At 44.7% G+C, this 25,376-nt stretch overlaps 1 protein-coding gene across 6 annotated transcripts in view; it reads right to left on the reverse strand.

The window, feature by feature from the left end:
- Positions 1–25,376, reverse strand: part of FTO (FTO alpha-ketoglutarate dependent dioxygenase) — a 507,378-nt gene that overhangs the window by 298,688 nt on the left and 183,314 nt on the right. For all 6 annotated transcript variants that reach the window (XR_012647536.1, XM_075009181.1, XM_075009183.1 and 3 more), the window contains 3 exons: positions 21,721–21,800; positions 14,560–14,703; positions 144–263 (listed from right to left, as the gene is read on the reverse strand). Coding sequence is in view for 5 of the 6 variants with exons in the window: in XM_075009181.1 (XP_074865282.1) it covers positions 144–263; positions 14,560–14,703; positions 21,721–21,800 (344 nt within the window). In the remaining variant the exon portion in view is untranslated. The remainder of the gene's footprint in view (positions 1–143; positions 264–14,559; positions 14,704–21,720; positions 21,801–25,376) is intronic.

The raw sequence follows: 25,376 nt of genomic DNA on the forward strand, positions 1-25,376 counted from the left end.
AGGAAGGACTGGCATTATAAAGAGTAGACAAATATTGAAAATTTTAAGCCTGATTCTACAACACAATTAAAATAGTCACTATGCATGCCATTCATGTGCAGAATTGGGATCTTAAGAACTTTAGGCTGTTTACCAGTACTTACCATAAACTCCATCTTTTTCCAAAATTCCTCCAGTTTAGCCATTGGCTCAAACCACCAGTAAGTGCATTTCTTATAGCGTTTACCTTGAAACCAAAATTGCCTAAGCCATTCAAATTCGACCTGCAAAAACATGAATGATATGTAAGAAGGCATAAATAATCTGTGCTCACAGTTTCCAAAGGCAACTTTACATGAGAAACTCAAGCTATTTTTATTTTTCTCTTTTATGATTATTTATGGTCTGTACCAAAGTCCACCATAGCCAATGCAAAAACCTCCCACTGCTTTCAGCTGTCTTCAGATTAGCCCAGAAGTGTTTGTAAAAGGTGCCTGTTTGAGAGCTCTGGAATCCCAAATCCTCTTTCCACCTACAGAACAGGTAGCACAAAGATAAAGTAGCGCAACACACAACACACAAAATATGCCTCAACAGCCCTGTACTTACAAGACTCTTACAATGGGAAAATATATTTCAATCCCCATTGCAGTTCCCTCTAAGCCAGGTGAGGGCAAAATCTGCACTGGGGGCCAGATCCAGCCTGCCAAGCATTTCTATCTGGCCCACCCAGCTTATTAGCAGCGTGCATACAGCCAGAAGCATGCGTTCAGCTGTCCCACCGTCCACCCTGTTCTGTCTGCAGCTGAGCTGCTCCCAGGATTCTCCTGCTAGCTGTGCAGATGGTGAGGGGAGAGGCTAGTGCTGAAGTCAGGGTGTTCCCCTGCCCCTGTACCCCACCTCTGCAGAGCACAGATCTGGGAGAGGGAGACACACGGTGGAGCTACTCCAGTCTGAAGCATGCACGGTAAGCGATTCACTCTGGAGTGCAGAGCAGGGGAAGAGGGAGACAACAGAGCAGGGCAGATTTATCTTAAAGAGACAGGGTGGCTTTTCTCAGAAACTTATCCGGCAGCAGCCAGCACACACACTGTCACTGTTACACATACCCAGTCAATGCCACACACAGTCACCGTCACATATACACTGCAGCACACACTCAATTTGCATCACAAAGTATCTCTCTCACACCCAAAGTATTTCTCTTTCATACTCACACATTCTCTTTGTCTCTCTGGCTACGTGAACACTACGAGAAAAATTTGAATTTCCTGCAGTAAGCTCGATATTAACAACATCCCTGTCTTCCTTGTAAATACCATTAGCTCGCTTTATGGAGCGTTAAGATTGATATCATAACATTATCGACATTGGCTGGGAGTAGTGGCAAATTCAAATTCAGAAGTCTGACTGAAGGCCAGTGTGGAAGCGCCATGTCTTAAAATCTAAGTCATTAGCCTCCAGAGGTGACCCATATGTATCCGCTATGGCCACTTCCATCTCCACTACTCTTCAGGTGTCCAAGAAGTAGGTAATAGGAAGCCCATGAATTTGAATTTGACACCAGGAAGCCCGTGGCTGTGGGATTGTGCTTGTATGGGAGGCTAAGAAACTTTTCTTTCTTTCTTTACTAATGTGCTGTGAGAGCATCTACCCATTATAAATAGCCCAAACACAGAGTTCATGGTTCTGTCTCTACCTCTGCAAGCTGAGTACTTGGATTTATTTTTTTTTCCAGCACTGATGCCAGCCCCTGCTCCACCACACCATGACAGCTAGGCTGTTGCGGGGGTCATGCATGAAAGAGAGGCTGAGAAACTTCTTTTCTGAGGTTGACATTTGTTCAGGGGCCCTCCTCCTTCCCCCACAGGCACCATGCAGTGGGAGGTCTTTCCCGTGCCCAATCACATCATGTGGCTAGCCCCCAACCCAATAAAAGGACGTGCCTGCTGTTCAGTGTAGACCATGGTGCCAGGCAGCACCATGTCCTGGCTTGCACGTGGTGAGGGCTCCAAGGGTGTGAAAGATTTTGGATGGTTTGCTGCCTCCAGGGATAAGTCTCTCCTGGTGGCTAAGATTTTTGGGTGCTTGTTGCTCCCACGTGGAAATCTTTCCTGGCAGCTAAACTTTTCAGGTGCTTGTTGCTGCAAGGGGGACTGCTTCAACTAGTCTCCCACCCCAACCAAAAATGTTTTCAGGGGCTTTCTGTTGCTGGTGGAAGGGATTAAGATTTCTGGGGGCTTGCTGCTGCGTGGGACACCATTTCAACTGACTTCGGAGCAACATATCCCACATTCCCCCACTGAAAAATATTTCAGGGGCTTGCAGCCACTGTGGGGACCATTTCAACTGACTCTGCTGCCATGGTCCCCCCGCCCCCCCTCCACACACTTACCTTGCACAAAAAGATTTTTGGAGGACAATGTCAACTGACCCATCATCCTCCAATTCACCCAACACCCCCGCACATGGGATGAGGGGGTCCGGCACCCTGACAAGTCAGTCAGTGCTAGTCCCCACACTTGAGCACGACCACTTGTTGAAATTTGGCGAGCTCCATCCCCCCATGTTGGACAACTCTGTGTAGTGTAGCAGGAAGCCAAAAATCTTTTTTCCTAACCTTTCCCATCCTCTTTCTTCAAGTTTTGCCCCCTTAACATAGGGAAGAGTGGGTGAAGGGCCAGTTGAAAAGACACCAACACCTTGCCACACTGTAAGCCCATTGGAGACACCTGCTGCTTTTTGTAAAATCTTTGATAATTCACTTACATCTACAGCTATAAAAAGCAATTCAGTTGTAGAAACAAGAGATTTCAGTTAATTTGGCTATCTTCATTGATGCCCTACTTTTCCTTCCTTCCTCCTGGAAAAATGGCCATTTGCTTTCCATGGGAGGGCAATGAGGGCAATGCAATGTGAGAAGATCACACAACATACCAAAAACCACTTGCGGTGCATTTTTTCCCATGCTGCACCAGCAAAAATACCCAGAACGCTACAGAGCTGATGGAACTGTTGGATAGGTTCCCACAATGCATTGGTGCAGCAGTCGATGTTTGGCAATTGAGTGTGGCAGCAATAAGTCGGCTTTGTGGGGAGCCTGTGGGGAGGTAAGGATACTCCAATTCAAATTTATAAAAGTGTTACAAAGTCAATTTTAATAAATTCAAATTTATCTTGTAGTGTAAATATAGCCTCTCTGCAGCCTGCAGCTCCAACCTTTCTGTCCAAGGCCCCCACCCATTCGGGGGGGGAGGGTCGCGCACAGGAGGCCCACAACCAGTACTAAAACCTGTGTAGTGGCCCCTCTGTGAAGATTATTGCCCACCCCTGCTGTAAGCTGTGCAGCCACATAGTTGCTTAATAAACCCCATACATGGGGCCAGGGCTGCCACACATAGAGCTGCTGCAACTGGGAAGTAAAGCAACCTTGCTCATGGCAGCTCTCCAAAGGAGAGACGACTTCTCAAAGTTCTCCCCCGCCATTCCAAGTTGCATGGACCTTCCATAATGGGAAGAGAAGAGCGCCTCCCAACCTAGTCTCACCACAGCTGCCACAAACAGCACAGAGGTGCCCTTTACCTGGCCCAGAGCTGTTACAGTGAGAGAGAGGATGGGAGAGGACAGCCCTCTCTCCCAGGGGAGCCTATACCCAAAACCCCTCATCCCCAGCCGCAAACCAGATCCCAAACCCCCAACCACAGCCTCATCTCAACTCTCTGCCCCAGCTTTAAGCTTCCTCACATACCTCAAGCCTCTCATCCTCAGACCCATCCAAGCCTGAAGCCACAACCAGAGCCCTCATCCCCACCCTGAACCACACGCCACATGCCTCAGTTCCACTCCAGCCACACGTCATCCATATAAAGAAAGCATTCTGTTATGTGCACCAAAATGGAGGTGATGCGTGACACATCCTCTCCATATTGGTACATGGAACGAAATTCATCCCGCACATGCACAAAAAATCTTAGAGGGAACACTAGTCCTCCTAGACATAGATAAACCGTCTAATCTGATAAAGTTTCCAAGAAGTGTATGTACTATTGTCAGTTGTGGGGATGGCTTTTATAATGTACACACCTGTAGTGACACCACAAAATAATTTCCAATAGGCTGCCAAACTAGCATCAGATGACAAATGCTAGCCAAAGAGGATCTGAATGGGGAACCTAAAAATGAAATTATTTATTTCCCAATACCAATTCCTCTTACCAATCAGGACTATTATTTGCTGCTTGTGGGGGCCCAAAACAATTCTTTGTCCTTTTTTCCTTCACATAAAACAAATATTTCTTGCTCTTGCTATGCAGAGTGATCAATACTGCACAGCAGAAAAGAGTGGTCTCTGCTTTCTAGGTCACCTGAAGTCTCAGATTCTGAGAGTTTTTCCAGAGCCATGAAGCAGCAGACTCCTCAACGACCACAACACTCCACTTAAACAGGCAGACAGTCTTGGTGGACTCACCTAAGAGACTTTTTCCCCACTTCAAAATTATTTTATATTCCTTGGCATATAAACTACTGTTGAAGTCATAGAGCACACTCTGTAGTAGTAAAAAATATTTTATGCCCCTTTACAAAGCTAGATCTATGCTGCAGCAGAGTACTGTGTGAAATGGGATGTCATCAACAGAGTTTATGCTAAAGCACCTCATGGAGCCAATGATCTGAGACACTGAAGGATCTGACACACCCAAAGAAGCTAAAATGACAAGCTATGTTTAAAAAATTGTTATGTCCTGAATTCCCATTTAACCCTAGAGGCACTAAGGCACATAACACACTATAGATAATTTTTGTGGGTTGTTTTTAATACCATATGATTGCATCATTAAATAATGTAGTTATAAAACATCATTAAGACTATATAACACACAGATTATTGTTCAACAAAAGTTATTCCATTCATCATCATAACCCCCAGTCTCTGTTTGTGTTTGTTTGGGGTTTTGTGTTGAGTTTTTTCTTGTTCATTATTAGCGATTTATAGTACTGGTCTCTTAGAATTCTGTATTTATCTTCCTTTATGGTAGTTATGTTTCACACAGAGGCTGGAAGTTACTTTAATCTTCACCTGTTACCACAATACCAGTCCTGCAACCCTTCCCTACAACAAAGCCCGCTGCCAGCTTTGTGCACATATCTTCTCTGGAAATACCATCACTGGACCTAACCAGGTTACTCACAGAAACACGGGCACTTTCTCATGCTCCTCTACTAACATCATATATGCCATCATGTGCCAACAATGCCCAGATGCTTTGTATATTGGACAGACTTCTAACTCCCTTAGACAAAGGGTCAATGGGCACAAAACAGACATCAAAACACTCCAGGATCCACAAACCAGTTAGTCAACATTTTAATGGAATGGGGCATTCTGTCAATGACCTAAAGGTATGTGTGTTACTGAATTATTGCACCGTTCTGGAAAGGGAAACAGCCAAGCTGGCTTTTATATTCAAATTTGGCACATTACCACATGGTTTAAATCGTGATGGGAACTTTCTGAGTCACTATAGGGGCTTGTCTGCATACTTGGCTCAATCTAATTCTTGACCTTCCCCCCCACCCCTCCACTCTCTGATTTGCTCAGCTTGATTGTCTTTGTCTGATTTGTCCTCGTCGCTTACTGTTTTTGGTTCTCTGTGCCTTAAATATTGAGTCTGTTCTGGTCTGGCTATGGTCTGAAGAAGTGGGTCTGTCCCAGGAAAGCTCACCTAATAAACCATTTTGCTAGTCTTTAAAATGCTACTTGACTGCTTTTTGTTTTGTTACCACAAAGAATTCTTTTGTTTACCTCTTCTGAACTCTGATGGGGCAAACAAAGGCAATCTATGAAGGTGAAAATCACGAAAATGGCTCAAAGCCCTTACCAAAATAGCTACAAAAGACTAAAAGCTGTTTTAGTAGACACTAACTAAATGCTTGTTTGACATGCGTAACTGATTTCAGTAAAAGCTGTTTAAACAAAAAAAGCTATACATACAATATTAAAACAACCCTATTGGCAAAACACATCAACAGGATTAGAAGACATTAGTTGAGCTAAATCTTAAAATGTTTTGAAAGGAAGGGATGAATGTCATTCAGCTTTTTAGCATTCAGGTTTAACAACATATGTCCTTCCTAATAAAGTTCAAGCAAAGTTTATTGCTTTTAAAGCATCATCCAGGTATGAAGCATCAAGATACATTTTGTCATGCTCCTCTAGGTCTGATTTTCAGGTGCTCTGAGAACTAGCATTTTCCATTGACTTCAGCTGGAATTCTGGGCTGAGCACTGTTGAAAATAAGGCCCAAAGCTAATTTTTTTGCTGGTCTCCTCAACTAAAAAGGCAATACCCTATAAAGTCTGGCAACCATAACATTTCAGGAAATAAACTATACTGAGCCATTCATCAATAAAAAACAGTGCTTTAAAAGTATTACTAATAAATAAAAATATTACCCATTCAAACAAGAATGAATTTAGTAAATGTGATTTTTGACTAATTATATTGATTTGCCCCCTTGATCTATGTAAATCAAATCTAATTTAAATCTTTGCCACCCTGGTCACATTTAAAATATATCTTTGGGTTAACTGACAGGCTGTAATGGAAACTATGGCAGCACCATTTACTAGCATAGCACGAAAGCTGCAGATATAGCCATGCTGCTTAGTGACTTGTGACTTAGAAGAGCTGTATTATTCTCTAGATTGTAGAGGCAAAATTTAGTGGTAGGCTAGTTAATTTTGTGCAGGATCAGCTGGTATCTCTAGAGAGGAGTGTGCCAACCATGCCAAATTGTGACATATGTGTTTGTTTAATGATATGGACTATTGTTCACCAGAGATCTCAACCTGAAGACCAAATTTACTTTACCTGGTGTCTCAACTTAGCTTCTATACAGAGTTAAATATAGATGAAAGGTCAATCAATGTTATGTTAGTCTGTAAGCTGATCTTCACAAACCAATGCAGAGAGGCAGGGCTTTTTTCCCCATACAGCGCACAAATTGAAAGTCAGGCAACACCTGACTCTGCACAAGAACCTCTGTGTGGTCATGATGTCACCATCTTTTTAACTAATTTGTAGATGAGAGATACTACTCCTTAGCTCCCTAATCATTTTCATTGCCTGCTGCTGAACCTGCTCCAATGTGTTCACATCCTTTCTATACTGGGGGTGCAGAACTAGACACAATACTCTAGATGCAGCCTCACCAGTGCTGAATAGAGGAGAATAATAACTTCGCTAGATCTGCTGGAAATGCTTCTCCTAATGCACCCCAATAGGTCATTAGTCTTCTTGGCTACAAGGGAATACTGTTGACTCATGCTCAGCCTCTCATGCACTGTAATCCCCAGATCCTTTTCTGCTGTACTGCTACTTAACAAGTCCGTCCTCACCCTGTAACGATGCTTGAGATTCTTCCATTCCAAGTGCAGGACTCTGCACTTCTCCTTGTTGAATCTCATCAGATTTCTGTTGACCCAATCCTCCAATTTATCTAAGTAACCCTGGACCCTACCCTCTAACGCACGTACTACCTCTCCCCTTAGCTTAGTGTCATCTGACCCTCTAACGTACGTACTACCTCTCCCCTTAGCTTAGTGTCATCTGCAAATTTCCTGGGAGTGCAATCCATCTCCTCATCCAGGTCATTAATAAAGATGTTGAACAATACCAGCCCTATAACCCATCCTTGGGGCACCCCACTTGAAAATGACCACCAACCACACATAGAGCCATTGATCACTACCTGTTGGTCCTGACCATCCAGCCAGCTTTCTATCCATCTTACAATCCATATTTCCTTAACTTATGGGCAAGAATGTTGCAGGAGCCTATCAAATCTTTGCTAAAGTCAAGGTATATCGCACCCATTGACTTCCCCATGTCCACAGAGCCAGTTACCTCATCATAGAAGCTAATCAGATTGGTAAGGCGTGACTTGCCCTTTGTGAATCCATGTTGACTATTCTTGATCACTTTCCCCTATTTTAAATACTTCAAAATGAATTTCTTGAGGACCCTTCCATGATTTTTCTGGGGACTGAGGAAAGGCTAATGGGTCTGTAATTCCCTGGATTGGCTTTCTTTCCTTTTTTTTTTTTTTTTTAAAAAGATGGGCACTACATTTGCCTTTTCCCAGTCATCTGGACCTCTCCCAATCTTCACGAGTTTTCAAAGATAATAGCCAAAGGCTCTGCAATGACGTCTGCCAATTCCCTCTACCCTTGGATGCATTAAATCTGGACCCATGGATTTGTGTGCATCTAGCTTTTCTAAATAGCTCTTAACCTGGTTTCCCCACTGAGGACTGCCCATCTCCTTCCCATACTGCATTGCCTAGTGCTGTAGTCTGGGAGCTGACTTTGTCTGTGAAGACTGAGGCAAACCAAGCATTGAGAACTTCAGCCTTTCCCATATGATGTCACCAGATTACCTTCCTCATCCAGTAACAGCCCCACACCCTCCTTTGGCAAATGCTTCTCTTATGTAACTTATATTGGAGACTTCCTTATACCAAAACTAAATTAAGCTTGAATCCAGAAGCAGTCTGTGTATCTGAGTGACGAGAATACTAAATATATGGACATTTAAAAATAAAACAAAAAACTCCACTTTTGTAGTGTTCAATCTCCATTTTCACTCAGCAACGAAGGGTCCTGTGGCACCTTATAGACTAACAGAAAAGTTCTGAGCATGAGCTTTCGTGAGCACAGACTCACTTCATCAGACACTGGTCTTGGAAATATTTTCACTGTTGATTTGCACCAGTGTGAGATTGGAATTAGGCTTATTATATTTAACATCAACCAGGTTCTCTTTTAAACAATGATTTAAAGCTGAGTTTTAGGTTTACAGTCAATATTGGGCGGCACCATTTGACATTTTGTAAGCCTGTGCTCCTCAGTCAATTATTTAAAGGTACTGGTTTATTAAATGATACCTGTGTAGGTGATCTATATTTCTTCTCTTTGGTAACAGCCAGCAACCAACTGTGCTGTTATTTCATGTTGATGTGGTAAAACACACAATAACCTTACTTTTGCTAGGTATATCACCCCTCTTCTAAGGCATGAACTTAGAATGTAATAGACCAACCCCCTTCCAATTTAGCTTGAACAGATTTTTCTACAGTATTCCATATGCAGGAGTAGATTGGTGCACTCAATCTAGGTTTGCAATAAGTATTTGATTTATGCAAGAAAGTGACTGTTGCCAGACTAGAAGTACACCAAAGCACAGCACAGCAGTGGGGTCAGTCAATAATGGCTAGTGGGGGAGCCAGGCTGTGGCAGACTTGGGCCGTGGGACCAGCAGAGGGGGATCAGGCTGCCGCAGTTTGGTGCTGGGGGGGCGGGAGGGGGTGTCAGGCTGCTGCGGTTTGGTGCTTCAGGGCTGGCAGGGGGCCAGCAGGGAGGTCAGGCTGCTGCGGTTTGGGGCCGTGGGGCTGGCTGGTGGGGGTCAGGCTGCCATGGTTTGGGGCTGCAGGGGGGTCAGGCTGCAGTAGGTTGGGGATTCAGGCTGAGGCAAGTTGGGGCTGCGGGGGGCGGGGGTAAGGCTCATATTAGCAGGGGGAGTTCACTCATCTAGTAAACAAAAGGTAGGTATACATATCCCTCATTTTAGCAAGTACTTGTAAGTGAAGTACTCGTTTAACAAGGGATGAGTGTATACAGGATTTCACTGGGGGTGAAGGGGGGCAAGAGCAGCATTTCTCAAATTGGATGTCCTGACATGAAAGTGGGTCAAAAGGTTATTTTAGTGGCGAGTGTCATGGTATTGGTACCCTTACTTCTGCGCTGCTGCCCTCGGACTTAGGCACATGAATAGCCGTGGCTGTTGACTGGACGCCCAGTTCTGCAGGTAGCAGCACAAAAATAAGGGTGGCAATACCACACCATGGGATCCTAACTTCTGTGTGGCAGTTTGTGGCTCTGCTTTTAGGGCGGGGCTCCTGGCCAGCCGCTGCCAAGATGTGAAAGCAAAGTCACCACCAGTGGCAGTGCAGAAGTAAGGGAAGTAGTACCATCAACCCAGCTACAATAACCTGGTGACCCCATCCCTCAACTCCTTTTTGGTCAGGCTCCCTATAACTACAACACCAGGAAGTTTCACATTTAAATAACTGAGATCATGGCATTTATGATTTTTAAAACCCCATGGCCATGACATTGACCAAAATGGAGTGCAAATATGGTAGAGCTCTCCAAACAGGGCAGATTATGGTAGTTTATTCCAAACAGCAAAGCCCAGTGCTGCTGTTTGAAATGCAAAGGACAGGGATGAATTGCTTTGTTTTGCAAACATTTTATAATTTATATCCATGAGCGTTTAAATTATCTGAGTGGTAATATTTTGTTCTGGTTGGTATTATTTGTTTTGTTTTCGTCCAATGTCTGTTTCTTTCTGGGTTCTCCCAACTTTTCTACAGCTCCCTCAGTTCCAGACCCACCTAGTTAAAAATACCCTTTGGAAGCCAAGAATGGTTCAGCACAATCAACAACTCAGCTTTCAGCCAACTTCGCCAGATCATTTACTTCTATTTAAATTACCACTGACCAAACAGCTCTTTAAGCCAGAGGTGCACAAAGCGAGTGGTGGACCCTTGTAGAGGGGTGTGAAATTTTGTAAGGAGGTGCAGCATCATTGGCTGCCAGCTCTCAGGCTCATCCATCTAATTAAAATGTTGAACTTTGTTTCTATTTTTATGTATTTGTATACCAATTCCTAAAGCTTTTACATTCTACATACTTATTTCTTACACAAGCAGAAAGTCATTCCCCCACCCTTGCCCCAAATGAACATAACCAAAATTTCCTTTGGTTTGGATTACATTAGACAGGCTGGGGGGCCCTGTTAATTGCAGGGATGAAAAGTAGGGACCGACATAAAAAAGTTTGCTCCCCCTCTGTATTAAGCTATCAGGTGATTAATTCGCTCTGTAACACTGTATGCATTGGTTTTATGTCACTGTATCTTACAAGTATACAGATAATCACGTCTATTCGCTATTCATGTCTATTATACTTCCTCATGGATATGCTACCACTAAAGTATTTGTTATGTGGTTACAACATTTAATGACTGACTTGATAATCACCTTGATAATCAGCAGGTAAATACTATAAACAAAATACAGGCTTGGAGGGAAATGACTGTGTGAACAAAGCAAGAGTCATTATGTGGTCACAATATGTCAGGTACAATCTCAGGGTCTCTTTAAAGAAAGAGGCCACAACACCAAGGTTACGTCCAAAGAAATATAACTTACTGGGAAACAAGGAATTTCAGTTTAACATATGATCTCAAAGAGGGTATGTCCAACAGTGAAACCTTGTATAACACCCACACACAAATACTGTATCAAAACAAAAAGCAGCCAAGTAGCACTTTAAAGACTAGTAAAATAGTTTATTAGGTGAGCTTTCGTGGGACAGACCCACTTCTTCAGACCATATGGTCCAAAGAAGTGGGTCTGTCCCACGAAAGCTCACCTAATAAACTATTTTGCTAGTCTTTAAAGTGCTACTTGACTGCTTTTTGTTTTGATAGTGTATAGACTAGCATGGCGTTCTCTCTGTTACTATTCAACAAATATTGTATGTTAGTTCCAGAAGTGAGTGTGACCTGAGGTTCAGGTATGGAATTTAAAATCAGTCTCTTCTAGTTTTCAAGCATCTTGGCCTGAGTCCTCTGATGCAGATTTCAGAGAAGCCACCCAGGCAAAGAGACCATTTAAAAAAAAGTCCAAGCAGCTATCTGGGATAAACTTTCTGAAAAACTGCATTTGTGGCAATATTTAGAAGTAAAATATGTCAGTGAGCTATTGTGAGTCGAATAGAATTCAAGTGGCAAATACCATCACTGTCAAATCCACTCAGGCCATTTCTGCAGTGTACAACAGTTACAACTTTTCTGGAGAGGTGTAGATCTAGACTAGGAGGTAGGTCACACATCAGAACAGAGACACAATGATGCATGTCTTCATGCATGTTGAGTCTCAATTTTTTCTAACTGAAAAGAAAAGATGAAGGGGAGATGGTAGTAAGATTTGCAGCCAAATCCTGACCCTGGGTATCAATGGCAGATCTGGCATATTCTTCACTAGATTCAGGACTTGGTTCTTTTTTTTTGGAAATTATTGTGCACTTTTTCTATAAATAATTTACAGAGTTTGAGTCTAGTAGTTACATCAAACCATGAAACTACAGAACTTTATCACGGAACATGTATTAAAAAGGCATGTGGCTTTTTTCCCTGAAAAGAATGAAAACCTCATATTAGCCTCACAGACATTTATGGTTCCAGTTTAATAGTGATACACAGAAAAAAAACATATATCCACCACAGTGTAAACCACAGAAAACTTTCCTACTTGTGTGGTAAAAAAAAAAAAAAAAAAAAAAAATCTAACATAGCGTTTTGACATATGGAATTAATCTCTCAAATGAAGAGATGACCTTGAAAAAAAAATCAAAAGAGTGGATGAGTGATTTTCTTTTCATATGGAATATAGATCCAGTGTCTATTCAGTCAGCATGTACAATATATATAACCTTGCCAGTGATTTCTGGGATAGTATATCCCAGATGTGTAACAGGAAACACCACTGTATGTCACATGGCAAAATTATTCAGGTCATTGCAAATATTTGGGGCCTTCTCATCCCATAGCTCTTTTGAAGTCAATGGGGCTACGCTGATTTATGGCAGCTGCGAATATGGCCCTATTGCACAAACTATATATGCCTACAGTCTTATGAACTAAGCTTGATTAATATTTTGCAAAGTATTGCAAGGTCCAGGCTGATTTAAATTATACCAGCAGTCATTTCAACCAAAGATCAAAGAAGCTGCTCTTTCCCCATTTTATCTCCTCCACTACACCAAGAATAAACAGTGCAGCCAAGAAACTGGCCCTCAAAGTTTTATGAAAGTTGTAAAATTTGTTTTCTTCTTGAGTAAATGTATTGTACAATATGAATTACAACAATATTTAGAGCTATAAATGCATTCCTATACTTTAAGGCAGCATCTAGATTCAGTCCAGCTGCCAGCCGCATGATGCAAATGAGGGTTAACAAAATTGCAAATGGTTGCTTGTTTGCATATCTGCACAGCTCATATGCATACTCCGCAGAAAACAAGCAGTGTAGACATGGTTCTGCTGGCAAAAAACCCCTCTGTCACCAGACCCTTATCCCTGAAACCAACCAGGGATAAGGGGCTAGCAACAGAGGGGGTTTTTGCCAGCAGAACCATGTCTACACTGCATTTTCTACAATAAGCATGCAAATGACCCACATGAATATGCAAATGAACAGCTATTTGCAATTTCGAGAACCCTCATTTGCATCATGCTGCCTGCAGCTGGACTGAATCCAGACACAGCCTTAGTGAAAATTATGCTCTATGTCTCAGTAGGTCAAATACTAGTCAAACTTATACTAACGGACATCCAAAATTACTCTTTTGGACTCTATTAATATACTATTAATATAAGTATTCTGTAAAGTACCACTGAAATCAGAGAAGAAATTAGTCAAATATTTAGTACTGTAACATACCAATTACTAAGTGCTACTAATTTTTCATATAATGCTCACAATTTAAGTGCTGTTGACATTTATATCTACAGAAGAGACCATAAGGAGAATTAAAAAAATGTGAAACCTGATGTTTTTAAATACCCTACAAAGCATTGCTGACTCTACATTTTGTGTGGTTCCCTCTTTTTTTCCTAAGTTAACATTTAAAGAGAATTCAACTAAGCATGGCTGGAAGCACCACTGCCACTATCACAAAGACAGGGCAAGTAAATTTACCAAAAATTTTTTGCAAGAGCTCAATGACTGTGTCACACTGCAACTCTTTCCCCTGACACTGAGAACTATCAGAAGAACATTATCCATGATACACCATAATTTTCTCTCTCAAATAAGGTTACCAACTTCCAAATCTTTCTGAACACTACACTAGTATTTCTAATTGGCTGGACTCTTTGATTTGTTAAATGTATGTGCTTGCTAAGGAACATTTCTGCTCTGAAAACAGAGGACAGTGGGATTCCTTGGGGGTACATTGGTGCACCTGCATGGTTGTAAGTACAGGACCAGGACCCTGATCTTCTTTTCATGAACTTGAATTCTACAGTATTTTCCTAAGTACTGGCATTAAAGCAGACTGTGGTGTCATCATCTCATACATCTGTTTGGAAACCGATTGGCACTATTTTAGCTTTAGGGAAACAACTCAAGAGGTTTGTAAGGGTTTCATTTCTACCTTTCCTTTAATTTCTCTACTCTCTTGCTCTACTCTGGCAAAAAGTAGCAGGGCAGACATTAATTAAATCTGTCATATAACTATCCATATTCTTGCTAAAGCTGCTCCGATAATTGGAAAAGTAGAGTGACTCTGCATTAAACCCAATCAACACATCCAAGTGCAAGATTTAGTGCCAACCAAATTTGAGATAGCTACACAAAATGAGGTCTTGCAAGTTTTTAACACCTTTAAGTCCCACTGACTGCACCACCTCAAAGAATCAGGTTTACTGTACTGTGAAAATCTTCCCCTCACCTCGTTATGGATTCCTTCCACTTTCTTTACAACTTGGACTTCCAGCGATTTTAAAGATAAAGCCGCTGAGACAGGATCAGTCTGTAAATTCTGAAGTGCAACCTCACACTGTCCAAAAATATATTCCAGCGTTCCTCTTGAGCACTGCATGAACATAATAAAAATTAGTAACAGAGAGGTAACCATGTTAGCCTGTACTCCAACAAAACAAAGCCACAGAAATATAGCACTTTAAAGACTAACAAAATGATTTATTCCATGATGAGCTTTCATGGGACAGACCACTTGAAGTGGGTCTGTCCCATGAAAGCTCATCACCAAATAAAAATCATATTGTTAAAGTGCTACATTTCTGCTACAAAAAATTAATCATTTTCAACAATCCTTTGGAAGTAAAACTCTATAGCAAACACAAAATAAGATTCAACGCCAGTGACTCAAATAATCAAAGGCTACGTCTACACGTGCACACTACATCGAAATAGGCTATTTCGATGAATAACGTCTACACGTCCTCCAGGGTTGGCAACGTCAAAGTTCAACGTCGATGTTGGGCAGCATCCCATCGAAATAGGCGCTGCAAGGGAACGTCTACACGCCAAAGTAGCACACATCGAAATAAGGGTGCCAGGAACAGCTGCAGACAGGGTCACAGGGCAGACTAGCACTTCCGGGCCACAGCTAGCCGCTCCCTTAAATGGCCCCTCCCAGACACATGCAGCCTCCACAGCATGCAGTCTGCAGAGCCATAGGCACGCACACCTCGAGCGACGCAGTCATGGACCCCCAGCAGCAGCAGCAGCAGCAGCCGCCGCTGCCAAAGGTCCACACAGCAGCCCCTGTAGGAGCAGTGCTCGCCCTGCTCCATGCCATGCAGGAGGCAGCTGAGCACATTCTTGCCACAGAGGAGGAGCTGCCCACAGGGGAGGAGGACGCAACCCCCAACCCTGCAGCACCCTGCCCGCCCCCACCGCACACGTCGCCGGCTGTGGAGCTACCCCACCAGCACCGACTGGTGGGACCGGCTGGTGCTTGGAGAGTGGGACGACGACCGCTGGCTCCAGAACTTTCGCATGAGCCGGCAGACATTTCTGGAGCTATGCCAGTGGCTCACCCCCACACTGAGGCACGAGGACACCGCCATGCAGCGTGCCCTTAGCGTCGAGAAATGGGTTGGCATCACTGTCTGGAAGCTGGCCACTCCAGACAGCTACTGATCCGTGGGCCAGCAGTTTGGCATCAGCAAGGCCACCGTTGGGGATGTCCTCATGGAGGTAAGAGGACCCACGGGGGGAGGGGGAGGCAGCCCTGGCAGGGGAGGGGAGGGGTCGGGGTCCCTGGCAGGGGAGGGTCACACACACCCTGCACATCCCTCATTGGTGCTCTCCCATGTGCTTCCCCTGCAGGTCGTCCGCGCCATCAACGCCCTACTCCTCCACAGGCTCGTGAGGCTTGGGGACCCGGATGCCGCCATCGCGGGCTTTGACACCCTGGGCTTCCCCAATTGCTTCGGGGTTCCGGATGGGACTCACATCCCCATCCACGCCCCGGAACACAGTGGAGGACGCTACGTAAACAGGAAGGGCTACCACTCAGTGGTCCTCCAGGCCTTGGTGGACACCCGAGGCTGTTTCCTGGACATTTATGTGGGCTGGCCTGGCAGCACCCATGATGCCCGGGTATTCCAGAACTCAGGCCTGTGCCACCGGCTGGAGGTGGGGACCTACACCCCCCAGCAGGAGATCCCTGTGGGGGACACCACCATGCCCCTCTGCGTCATCGCAGATGCGGCATACCCCCGCCGGCCCTGGCTCATGCACCCTTACACGGGCCATCTGTCTGCCAGCCAGGAGCGCTTCAACCAGCGCCTGAACCACACGCGCCAGGTGGTGGAGCGCACATTTGGCTGCCTCAAAGGGCGCTGGAGGTGTCTCCTCACCCGCCTTGATGCGGGCCCCACCAACATCCCCTAGAGTGTGGGCACGTGCAGCGCCCTACACAACCTGGTGGAGAGCAAGGGGGAGGCCTTCTTTCAGGGCTGGTGGAGGAGGCCGGCAGGGCCGATGTGGAGCCACCCGCTGCCCCTACTCGCCAGGTGGACCCTGAAGGGACCTGGGTCAGGGAGGCCCTCCAGGCCCAGTTCGATGAGGCCGCGGGGTGAACGCTGGCAGGCCCCCCACTGACCCCCCATCCTCCACAACACTCCCTGCCCCTACGCCCACACCACAGAGCACCCAAGAGCACCCCCCCTACTTTTCTTGTAAATAAAAGCAGACAGTTATTCGTCAAATCAAATATCTGTAGAACTCTTATTATTATTATCAAGACTAACTATTTACAGGCAAAATCAAACATATATATATGTATTATAAATAAGGATAAGATGAAAGGGGAAGACAAGGAAGGGGAGAACTATGTACATGGGGGGGCAAGGATCAGCATAGCAACAGGGGTCTAATATCAAAACTATTTACAAAATAACATAAAACTGGGGGGAATATATACAAAGGGGGAGGGGGGGGCCCACGTTCTGGGCCCCACACCCCCTAATGTCCAGCGCTGGGGGTGGGTGGCCATGACCCACGCCTTGGCCTCAGCCCTGGCCGGGGGCTGGGCGCACCGGTAGATACAGCCGACGGGTGTCAGCTGGCCCCAGGTCCCCCTCGGCAGAAGGGCCCTCAGTGGCGGGTGGCGGTGCGATGGCGGATGGCGCAGTGGGTGTAGCAGCCGGTGGAGCAGGCAGGGCGGGCGCAGCAGCGGCCGGCGCAGCATGGGGGGCCAGGTAGTCAGCGATACGATCGAAGGTCCACATGAAGGCCCCCCATGCCTCCTGGCGACAGGCCAGTGCCCGCTCCTGCAGCTGGAGGTGGCGCTCCTCCCCCTGCAGCCGCTGCTCGGCGACCTCCAGCTGCCGACGGTGGATGGCCAGCAGCTGGGGGGGCCCGTCGCCGTTGGGTGGTGGTGCTGGGTCCGCCGTCTTCCCCGCCATGGGGCTGGTCGGTCCTCCGCCAAGGGGCTGGCCTAGAGTGATGGCCCCGGGGGGGCTGTCCGGGACCACTGACACAGCTGGTGCAGCTGTGGAACACAGGGGGGGGAAGAAGAGTGGAGACAGCCGTTAGTGTGGGCCCCGAGCCGTGGCCCTTGTCCCCCCACCCCCTCTGCTGCAGGTTCCCCATCACCGGGCAATGCTGCTGTGATGGGGTTCAGGGGTCCGCCTGCACTGCACTCCGTCCGCTGGAAGGAGTGACTCTCACTCAGCAGGTACAACAGGTTTATTAGGCAACAGATGCCCAGTTTCTCACAGAAGCGACAGTACAGCAGTCAGAGACAGTCCTTCCAACCTGTGCTGCGGAGAAGACCCCGAGGGGTGCCCCTCTGGGGTGCAGCTTTCCCCCTACTCAGGCTGGCTGCCTTCTAGCTCTCCCTTCCCCTAGCCTCTAACTGCCGCCCCTGATTCAAACCCAGCTTGGCTCCTCCCTCCTCTTTGTTCAGGGCAGAGGTGTTACCTGCTAGTTGTAGCCCCAGGGTCATCCTTCGCCCCTGGGAGCTATTTTGCTTGTTTCTCATATCTAGCCTGAGTCTCGCATTTGCACGCCCCCAACTCCATCACATGCTGCTGCTGCTGCTGCGGGGTGTCCCACCCCTCCCCCCAGGGGACCCTAGAGGTTCCGCTCCCCCCAGCCCTGGGGATGGGGCATGGCACTGTTGTGCTGGGGGGCAGGGGCTGATGCACTCTTCTGAGGGACATGCCACTGTTGTCCTTGGGGCCATGGTCATCTGGGCATGTGGAGGGCCCTGGTCATATCTATTACCCCCACCCCTCAACCCCAGGGGTGTGCACCGGGGGGGGGGGTGTACATACCTGATGGTCCACTCCCACGGTCGGGGGACACCTGGTGGGCAGACGCCTGGCTGGAGCTCCTCGAGGGCAGCACGATCCTCTGGCTGGCGTCACTGGAGGAGGACTCCCCCTCCTCCTCCTCCGGTGCCCCGGGGGTAGGCGGCTTGCCTCCGGGGCGGACTCCGCCTCCAGGGCCTGCTGGGGCTCGTCGGCCGATGTATCAAGCATGGCCGGAGGGGAGGAGGTGTGCCGGGGGCCCAGGATGTCCCTGAGCTCCCTGTAAAAGGGGCAAGTGATGGGGGCGGCCCCAGATCGGCCGGCCGCATCCCGGGCCCGGGCGTAACCCTGCCACAGCTCCTTCACTTTACTCCGGACATGATCCGGAGTGAGGGCAGGGTGACCCCGGGTGGCCAGGCCTTCGGTCAGCTGAGCGAACACATCCGTGTTCCGCCTCTTGCTCCCCATTACCTGGAGCACCTCCTCCTCCCTCCAGAGCCCCAGCAGGTCCCGAAGCTCAGCCTCCATCCAGGAGGGGCCCCGCTGCTGCTTCCCCACCTGGCTGCTGGGCTGGGAGCCCTTGCTCCCCTTGGGGGGGGTCCCCTGGGGGCACTTGGGGGGCTGGGGGGTGACCATCGCATCGGGTGTGGGTGTCCGTGGCTGCGGAGGAGCATGCAGGGTAGCTGCGTGGCAATGCTGCTGCCTGCACGCTCTCTCAGCTTCCTGCACAGGAAGGCAGGGGGTGGGGAGCTTTAAGGGGCCACTGCACGTGGCCAACATCGAGCTCAGGGGCTGGAGAGAGCGTCTCTCAACCCCTCAGCTGACGGCCGCCATGGAGGACCCCGCTATTTCGATGTTGCGGGACGCGCAATGACTACACATTCCCTACTTCGACGTTGAACGTCGAAGTAGGGCGCTATTCCCATCCCCTCATGGGGTTAGCAACTTCGATGTCTCACTGCCTAACGTCAATGTTAACTTCGAAATAGCGCCCAACACGTGTAGCTGTGACGGGCGCTATTTCGAAGTTGGCGGCACGTGTAGACGTGGCCAAAATGTTAGAAAATAAGTGAAAAAAGGGCAGTGCTTCTGTGATTTGGTAGTATGTTTTAAAGCAAAATAAGAAATCATCTAACATTTAACATACACCATGTTATTTGCATTGATATGTAAAATTACTTGCAATAACGTAATTTCTTTCTTTTTTCCCCTCCTTGCACATTAGTATTCTAGAGCATCTAACAATTGGTCATATTTTGCTCTGCACAGGACTGAATGAAAGTAGAATGTACTTCTACATGGCTATGTCTACACTTGCCCTGTACTTCAAAGTGGGCATGTTAATCAGGCTGATGGGAGATTACTAATGAAGTGCTGTGATGAATATGCAGCACTTCATTAGGCTAACTCTCCTCCACAGCAGATTCAAAGTGTGACATAGCCCATGTAAAGCATATAATACAGTTGTAGATTTGACTGTGGCATAGATTTGATTGTTGTATCTTCATTTTGTTTTTAGGAACATAACTTCCTTCAGTGCTAAAAGAAACATGTAAATATCATTCTGACACATAATAAATAGATAGGTCTATCTTACAATTATTTTCAGTTTAATATTTACAGCATTAGCTAATTCCTCAGGAAAAATCTTGACTAAGTACTCCCAATATCATAATTCTTGGTATTAGAATTTCCATACTATACAATGTGAGGTCACAAAGGTTTACAAAAACAAACATTAGCTTCTAAACTGGAAGCTTCTCAAATTGTGAATGTGTGTGTGTTTTAACATCAGAATAACAGAGTGTAGGGAGCACAAGAGCTGAGAGTTCATCTTTTCTGCTGAGGAAAATAAAAAAACCATATATTTCATATACACAGTATAAAGCACATCACATTAGACTTATTCTAAAGCTCAGCTGTAGTCACCAGAATCTGTGTGTTTTGAAAAATATATTCCTGCATGACAGAAGTTATATCACCTTGTACCATGAAGTAATCTAATCCAATATGAAAATACTCTGTCATATAATAGTAATGAATTTTTATTTCCTTTTTTTTGTTTGTTGTCCTCATTGTTTTCTTTACACAAGAACCAAAAGGAAAAGTAAATAGTGAAGACAAAATTAAACACACACACACATTCAATAGTATTTCGGATTCGTAAGACAAAAGTAAAATATGATTAGTGTTTAGTGATTAGTTCCTTTTGAAAGAATTATTTTAGAGTAATCTACGATGACTTAAAAAAACTATTTTTTTTCCTTTTGGTTGCCGTATAGAGAAAAATAACTGAAAGCAAGCAAAAAAAAAACACCCACAATCTGAAGCATAACTAAAAGTATAAGCTGAATTATCAGGCACCCTAATAGCCAGCAAGCCAGGTTAAATGGCATTGCAGAGTGGAGCATGCAAGCAGCAGCTCGCTCAGGGCTGGCAGTAGCACAGCCAGGGCCAGCAGTAGTGTAGTCAGAGGGTCTGCAGTAATGGGGCTGGCAGACCAGACAGGATAAGTGGTCAGCAGCTGGGAGCCCATGGTGGGACAGGCAGCCTGGCTGGGACCGATGGCAAGCAGGGCTGGCAACCTAAGTTAGAGTAACACCTTGATTAAACAGCAAACCCCATTGCCCATGCCTGCCAGATAACAAAGCCTGTACTGTACTTTTATTTTATTTATAATTAATGTAATTAAAAAGTATGTCAAGAAGTAACAACTCTAATGAAAAGCACACATCAGCAATCTTGGAAGAACTGGTCGAAATCCTCAGGTGTGCCAGAGTACTCTCCGACTGCCTGAGAGATCCAAGAGCTTTGTACACTTTTCTGCTTCCACCTGCAATTATAGAGGAACTGGGGAATCCAGACTCATCACTGTTCCATGTTGTCCTGACTTGCAGTGAAAGCCTACGGTTGTTTGGGTTGCTCGTGTGCAGTATGTTCAGTCCTCATCTCCCTTCTCATCAACAGTGTGCCTCTTATATTTAGGAATTGTGGAATATGGTGAAAAAAGTATGAAACATATTTTATAGAAATGTGATTACATGTTTTTGCATTTTTAATCAGCTGTGGTGTTGCAGTGTAATACAGAAACTTTATGTGAGGTTAGGCATAAATGGCTCAAAGACAAAGAAATTACCCTTCTCCCATAAAAATCAATAAGAATTCTCTGCAGTAAGCGAAAAGCATAGAACATACATCTCCCACAAAAAGTCTGAGTCATCAGTAAAACCACTAATCATAGTTTAAAATAAGGCTGTGAGACCCTAAATTTATTTCATCAGCCACTACAAATGACCAAAATACAAATCCCCTTTCTTACTCACCTCTGCTACTCTGTGGGTAGAGCTGAAACGAGGCTGCAAACCAGCCAGAACACAATGTTGATGTGTCATATTCAGATCATCTAAGGACAGATTATAATCAGTTTCAGTCTATGGAGAAAGATATACTGAATACAAAATTTATTCCCATGAAATATGAACAATTGATATTATAAGGCAAATGTTTTGAACACAATACAAGGAATTTACCACTTCCACATATTTTGTGCTCTGATATAAAGTTTTTCATTTGTAGAGCTCAGGTAGTTAGAAGGTAAATATCATTATCCTATTTTTAAAAAATAGAAAAACAGATGCAGCGATTAAGTGAAAACCTGTCTGCTTTATCCACTGGGCCACACTCTCTCCACAAATGAAAATAAAAATAAACAAAATTGAATGCTTTTAAGTACTTCCTTTAAACTGAACACTTGTTTCCTTATATTCATTGCACCTAATGCACCGACTACATGGTTATATCAATAATCATGAAGAAGTTTCGCATGATATTGTAATATAATTTAAAGTGTAATTATACTTTGGAAAAAGTTTACACTGTAAATATAGCAGAGTGAGGTTCTGTGTTTGCAGTCTCTCCGTGCCTGAAAATGTGCCAATTACCTTTCACATTTGCTCAGTTTACAAGTGAATAGAGACTTCCTTCCCTTCTCTCATAAAAGATAGTTTTTTAACATGAATCCAGGGTCTGGTAAACAAGTTTTGTTTCTTCTGACTGATGCATCAGCAGCAACAATAGTTATTGCATCCTGGAACTGGAATGCCACTTCTGCAGAAAATTCCCAAAACCCCACCCAAAGACTCATCCCACTTCCCACCCTCACAAGCCTACAAAAACTAATCAGAAATATAACCAAAAAGAAAAGAAACTGCAAAATTCACTACTGAACAGGAATTTCAAATTTTTGTTTTTTATATCAAAGGCAAAAATTGCATTTTGATTTTTTCTAAAATTTCTCAAGGCTTTCTGAGATTCCTGGAGTCTAAACTATCCAACAAGTAGGGAGCAGGCTATTCAGGAACCCTGGTATTTCCAATGCCAAGGCTGTCTACCTTGAAGACTGCCCAAGACCTAGGAATCTCAGAACCTCAGGATCCTGTGGAGGCAGGAGCCTGAAAACCTGGAAGCCCAGGGTCCTAAACATCCTAAACAATAACTTTGCTGGTAGGCAGTTTGATCTATTTTATTGAATTAATTATGATCCTCAGAATGTTTCAATTTTGACAAATTAAATTTTTACAATAGAAAAATATTTTGAAGTAAAATTTCCAAGCAGCTCTTATAATATTTTTCCTATTGGACTTCAGAACTTTTTAAAATATCTTCTAATGCAAGTTAGCTTTGTTGTTCAAGCGTCAGAAATTGGGGTCGATGAGCCTTGCAGAAAGGGAATTTCAGTAGGAACTATAAACAGACAAATACAATATGCCTAATCTCCAGAGGTACAGTCATTTCAACCAAGAGAGAAGGCACAAGGAAAATAGCGTTGCAAAAGTGAAGAAAAAAGAGGCGAGTCTCCATCTTAGATGCAGTAAGGCAAGTGAGATTGACTGAGAAAAAAGGGTGAGATACAGCCTCGGAGGTAAGAAAGAAAATTTTCAACATGATTTGGTGGGCAACAGGAAGGCAGCAAAGGGGCTCAAAGAGGAGCTGAGTGGATGGTGGAGGGGAGCTAAATGTGTTGAAGAAGGTCAGGGATGTGCAGGACAGAGCAGATAATAATGTGAATCGTAGTAATACTAGACAAAAAGAAGGAGATAATCAAGATATCTACTGATGGACACAAGAAGAGTGAGAATGGATTATACGTTTGATGTGTTAGAGGGAAGCCTGGATGCACAGAAATGAGGAGAGATAGGAGTCATAAATTGTCTTCAGGTAATGAGCCTGGGTACTGGGAGAGGGGGTGTGTGTGTGTGTGTGTGTGTGTGTGTGTGTGTGTGTGTGTGTGTGTGTGTGTGTGTGTGAGAGAGAGAGAGAGAGAGAGAGAGAGAGAGAGAGAGAGAGAGACTGTTTTCAACAGTGATGGAGAATGAACACGGAGGAGGCAGGTTAGGAAGAAAAATGAACCGTCCTGGTTAAGTCATGCTGGGTTTGTGCTGGCAGCAAGATACACAGGTTGATACACAAGTGAACTGTTAGATCGGTTTGGAGAAGGAGATTTGTGAGTCAGCAGTGCAGATACCAGAGGGTAGATGAAACTATGAGTTGAAGTTACCCAGTTTAAAATAAAATAAAATCAGGATTAGGATTAGGATTAGGATTAGCAAAGGGAGAAAAGAAAGGCTATGGGACAGAGTCCCACTGGATGTTGAGAAAGAGGGAGGAGGAAGACTCTGCATACTCTGCCTTGAGTAAGAAAATTCTTTTACAGCTATTACTAGTGACTACTGAATATGATCACAGTAAGTGGGTCTGGTTTCAGAAGTGCTCAGACTCACATGCACCCTGTGCTTCCCTGCAATAAACATTAAGCTCTTTAAATAGTCACAGTTTGTACCCCCATATTCAAGAACCCAAAATCTCAAGTCATTTTTAAGAAGTTCAGCTTATAGTTACCTTGTCTGACCATAACAACTCTTGGTTAAATTGAATACCCTAGTGTAGAATGTACTGTGTATGAAATTTAATATGCTATTCTATCTGTTAATGAAAACAGATGCTCTAAAATCTCAACTATATTTTGTAAAAAGTCTAAAATTCTCAAATTGGCATGCACGCTATGAATAATTCACTCAGATAAGATTTGTTAGATTCCACTTGCAAGGATGAGTTCTCTTCTTTCAACTGATTTTATAGACAGCTGTAAAAATTCATGCACAAAAATGTAGCACCTGACATTACACACATTAGGGCTATGGTTGCACTATAGCGCTCTGTTGACAGAAGTCACTGTCAGAAGAGATTTCCTGACAAATTTTTTGTTGACAGAGTGCAGCCACACACAAAAGCCAACGGGGAGAGCGCTCCGCTCTGTCGACAGAGCAGCCAGACTGCCCAGCTGCTCTCTCGACAAAACAAGCGCCCAGAAGTACAGCAGACAGGGCTGCCCATTGTTGTGGATGCCCTGTCTGTCGAGATGTGCCTCCTCATCCTCCCCAGAGCATCCACACAGTTTTTTTGTCGCCAGAATCTGTCGATGGCAGTGATGTGCCTCATACGCCACACAAACACATTTTGTGTGTGGACGTTCCACCGGTTTTGTCAAAAAAAACCAAAACAAAACAGGATTTTGTTAGCAAAACTCACTAGCATAACTGTAGCCTTAGGAGAAAACTGTAGTTGGATTGTTTTATCCTTTATCAATTCTGTTGCTATATGAAACACGAAAAAAGATCACAAGAAGGGAGGTTTGTCCAGTGCATTCAACAAACTAGAAAAGGAAAAAGATGCTCAGATATCTCATCAGGTTTAGGAAAACTGACATCTCTTTCCAGTATTTGAACATTTCCCCACTGCAGAATAATGCCAAAACACCTAGGTACCACCTATAAATATATTTAAGAAATAATACTAATGCATTATTACTACGGAAGAATTATCTTATAATTAATCACTTACATATTAAATCTGTAGCCACCTAAGACTTCACAGCTGTTTCTCTACTGCAAACCAGGGCCACTCAGGTCCATAAGGAGAG

Source organism: Carettochelys insculpta, chromosome 14 (assembly GCF_033958435.1).
Source record: "Carettochelys insculpta isolate YL-2023 chromosome 14, ASM3395843v1, whole genome shotgun sequence".
Taxonomy (NCBI): Eukaryota; Metazoa; Chordata; order Testudines; family Carettochelyidae; genus Carettochelys; species Carettochelys insculpta.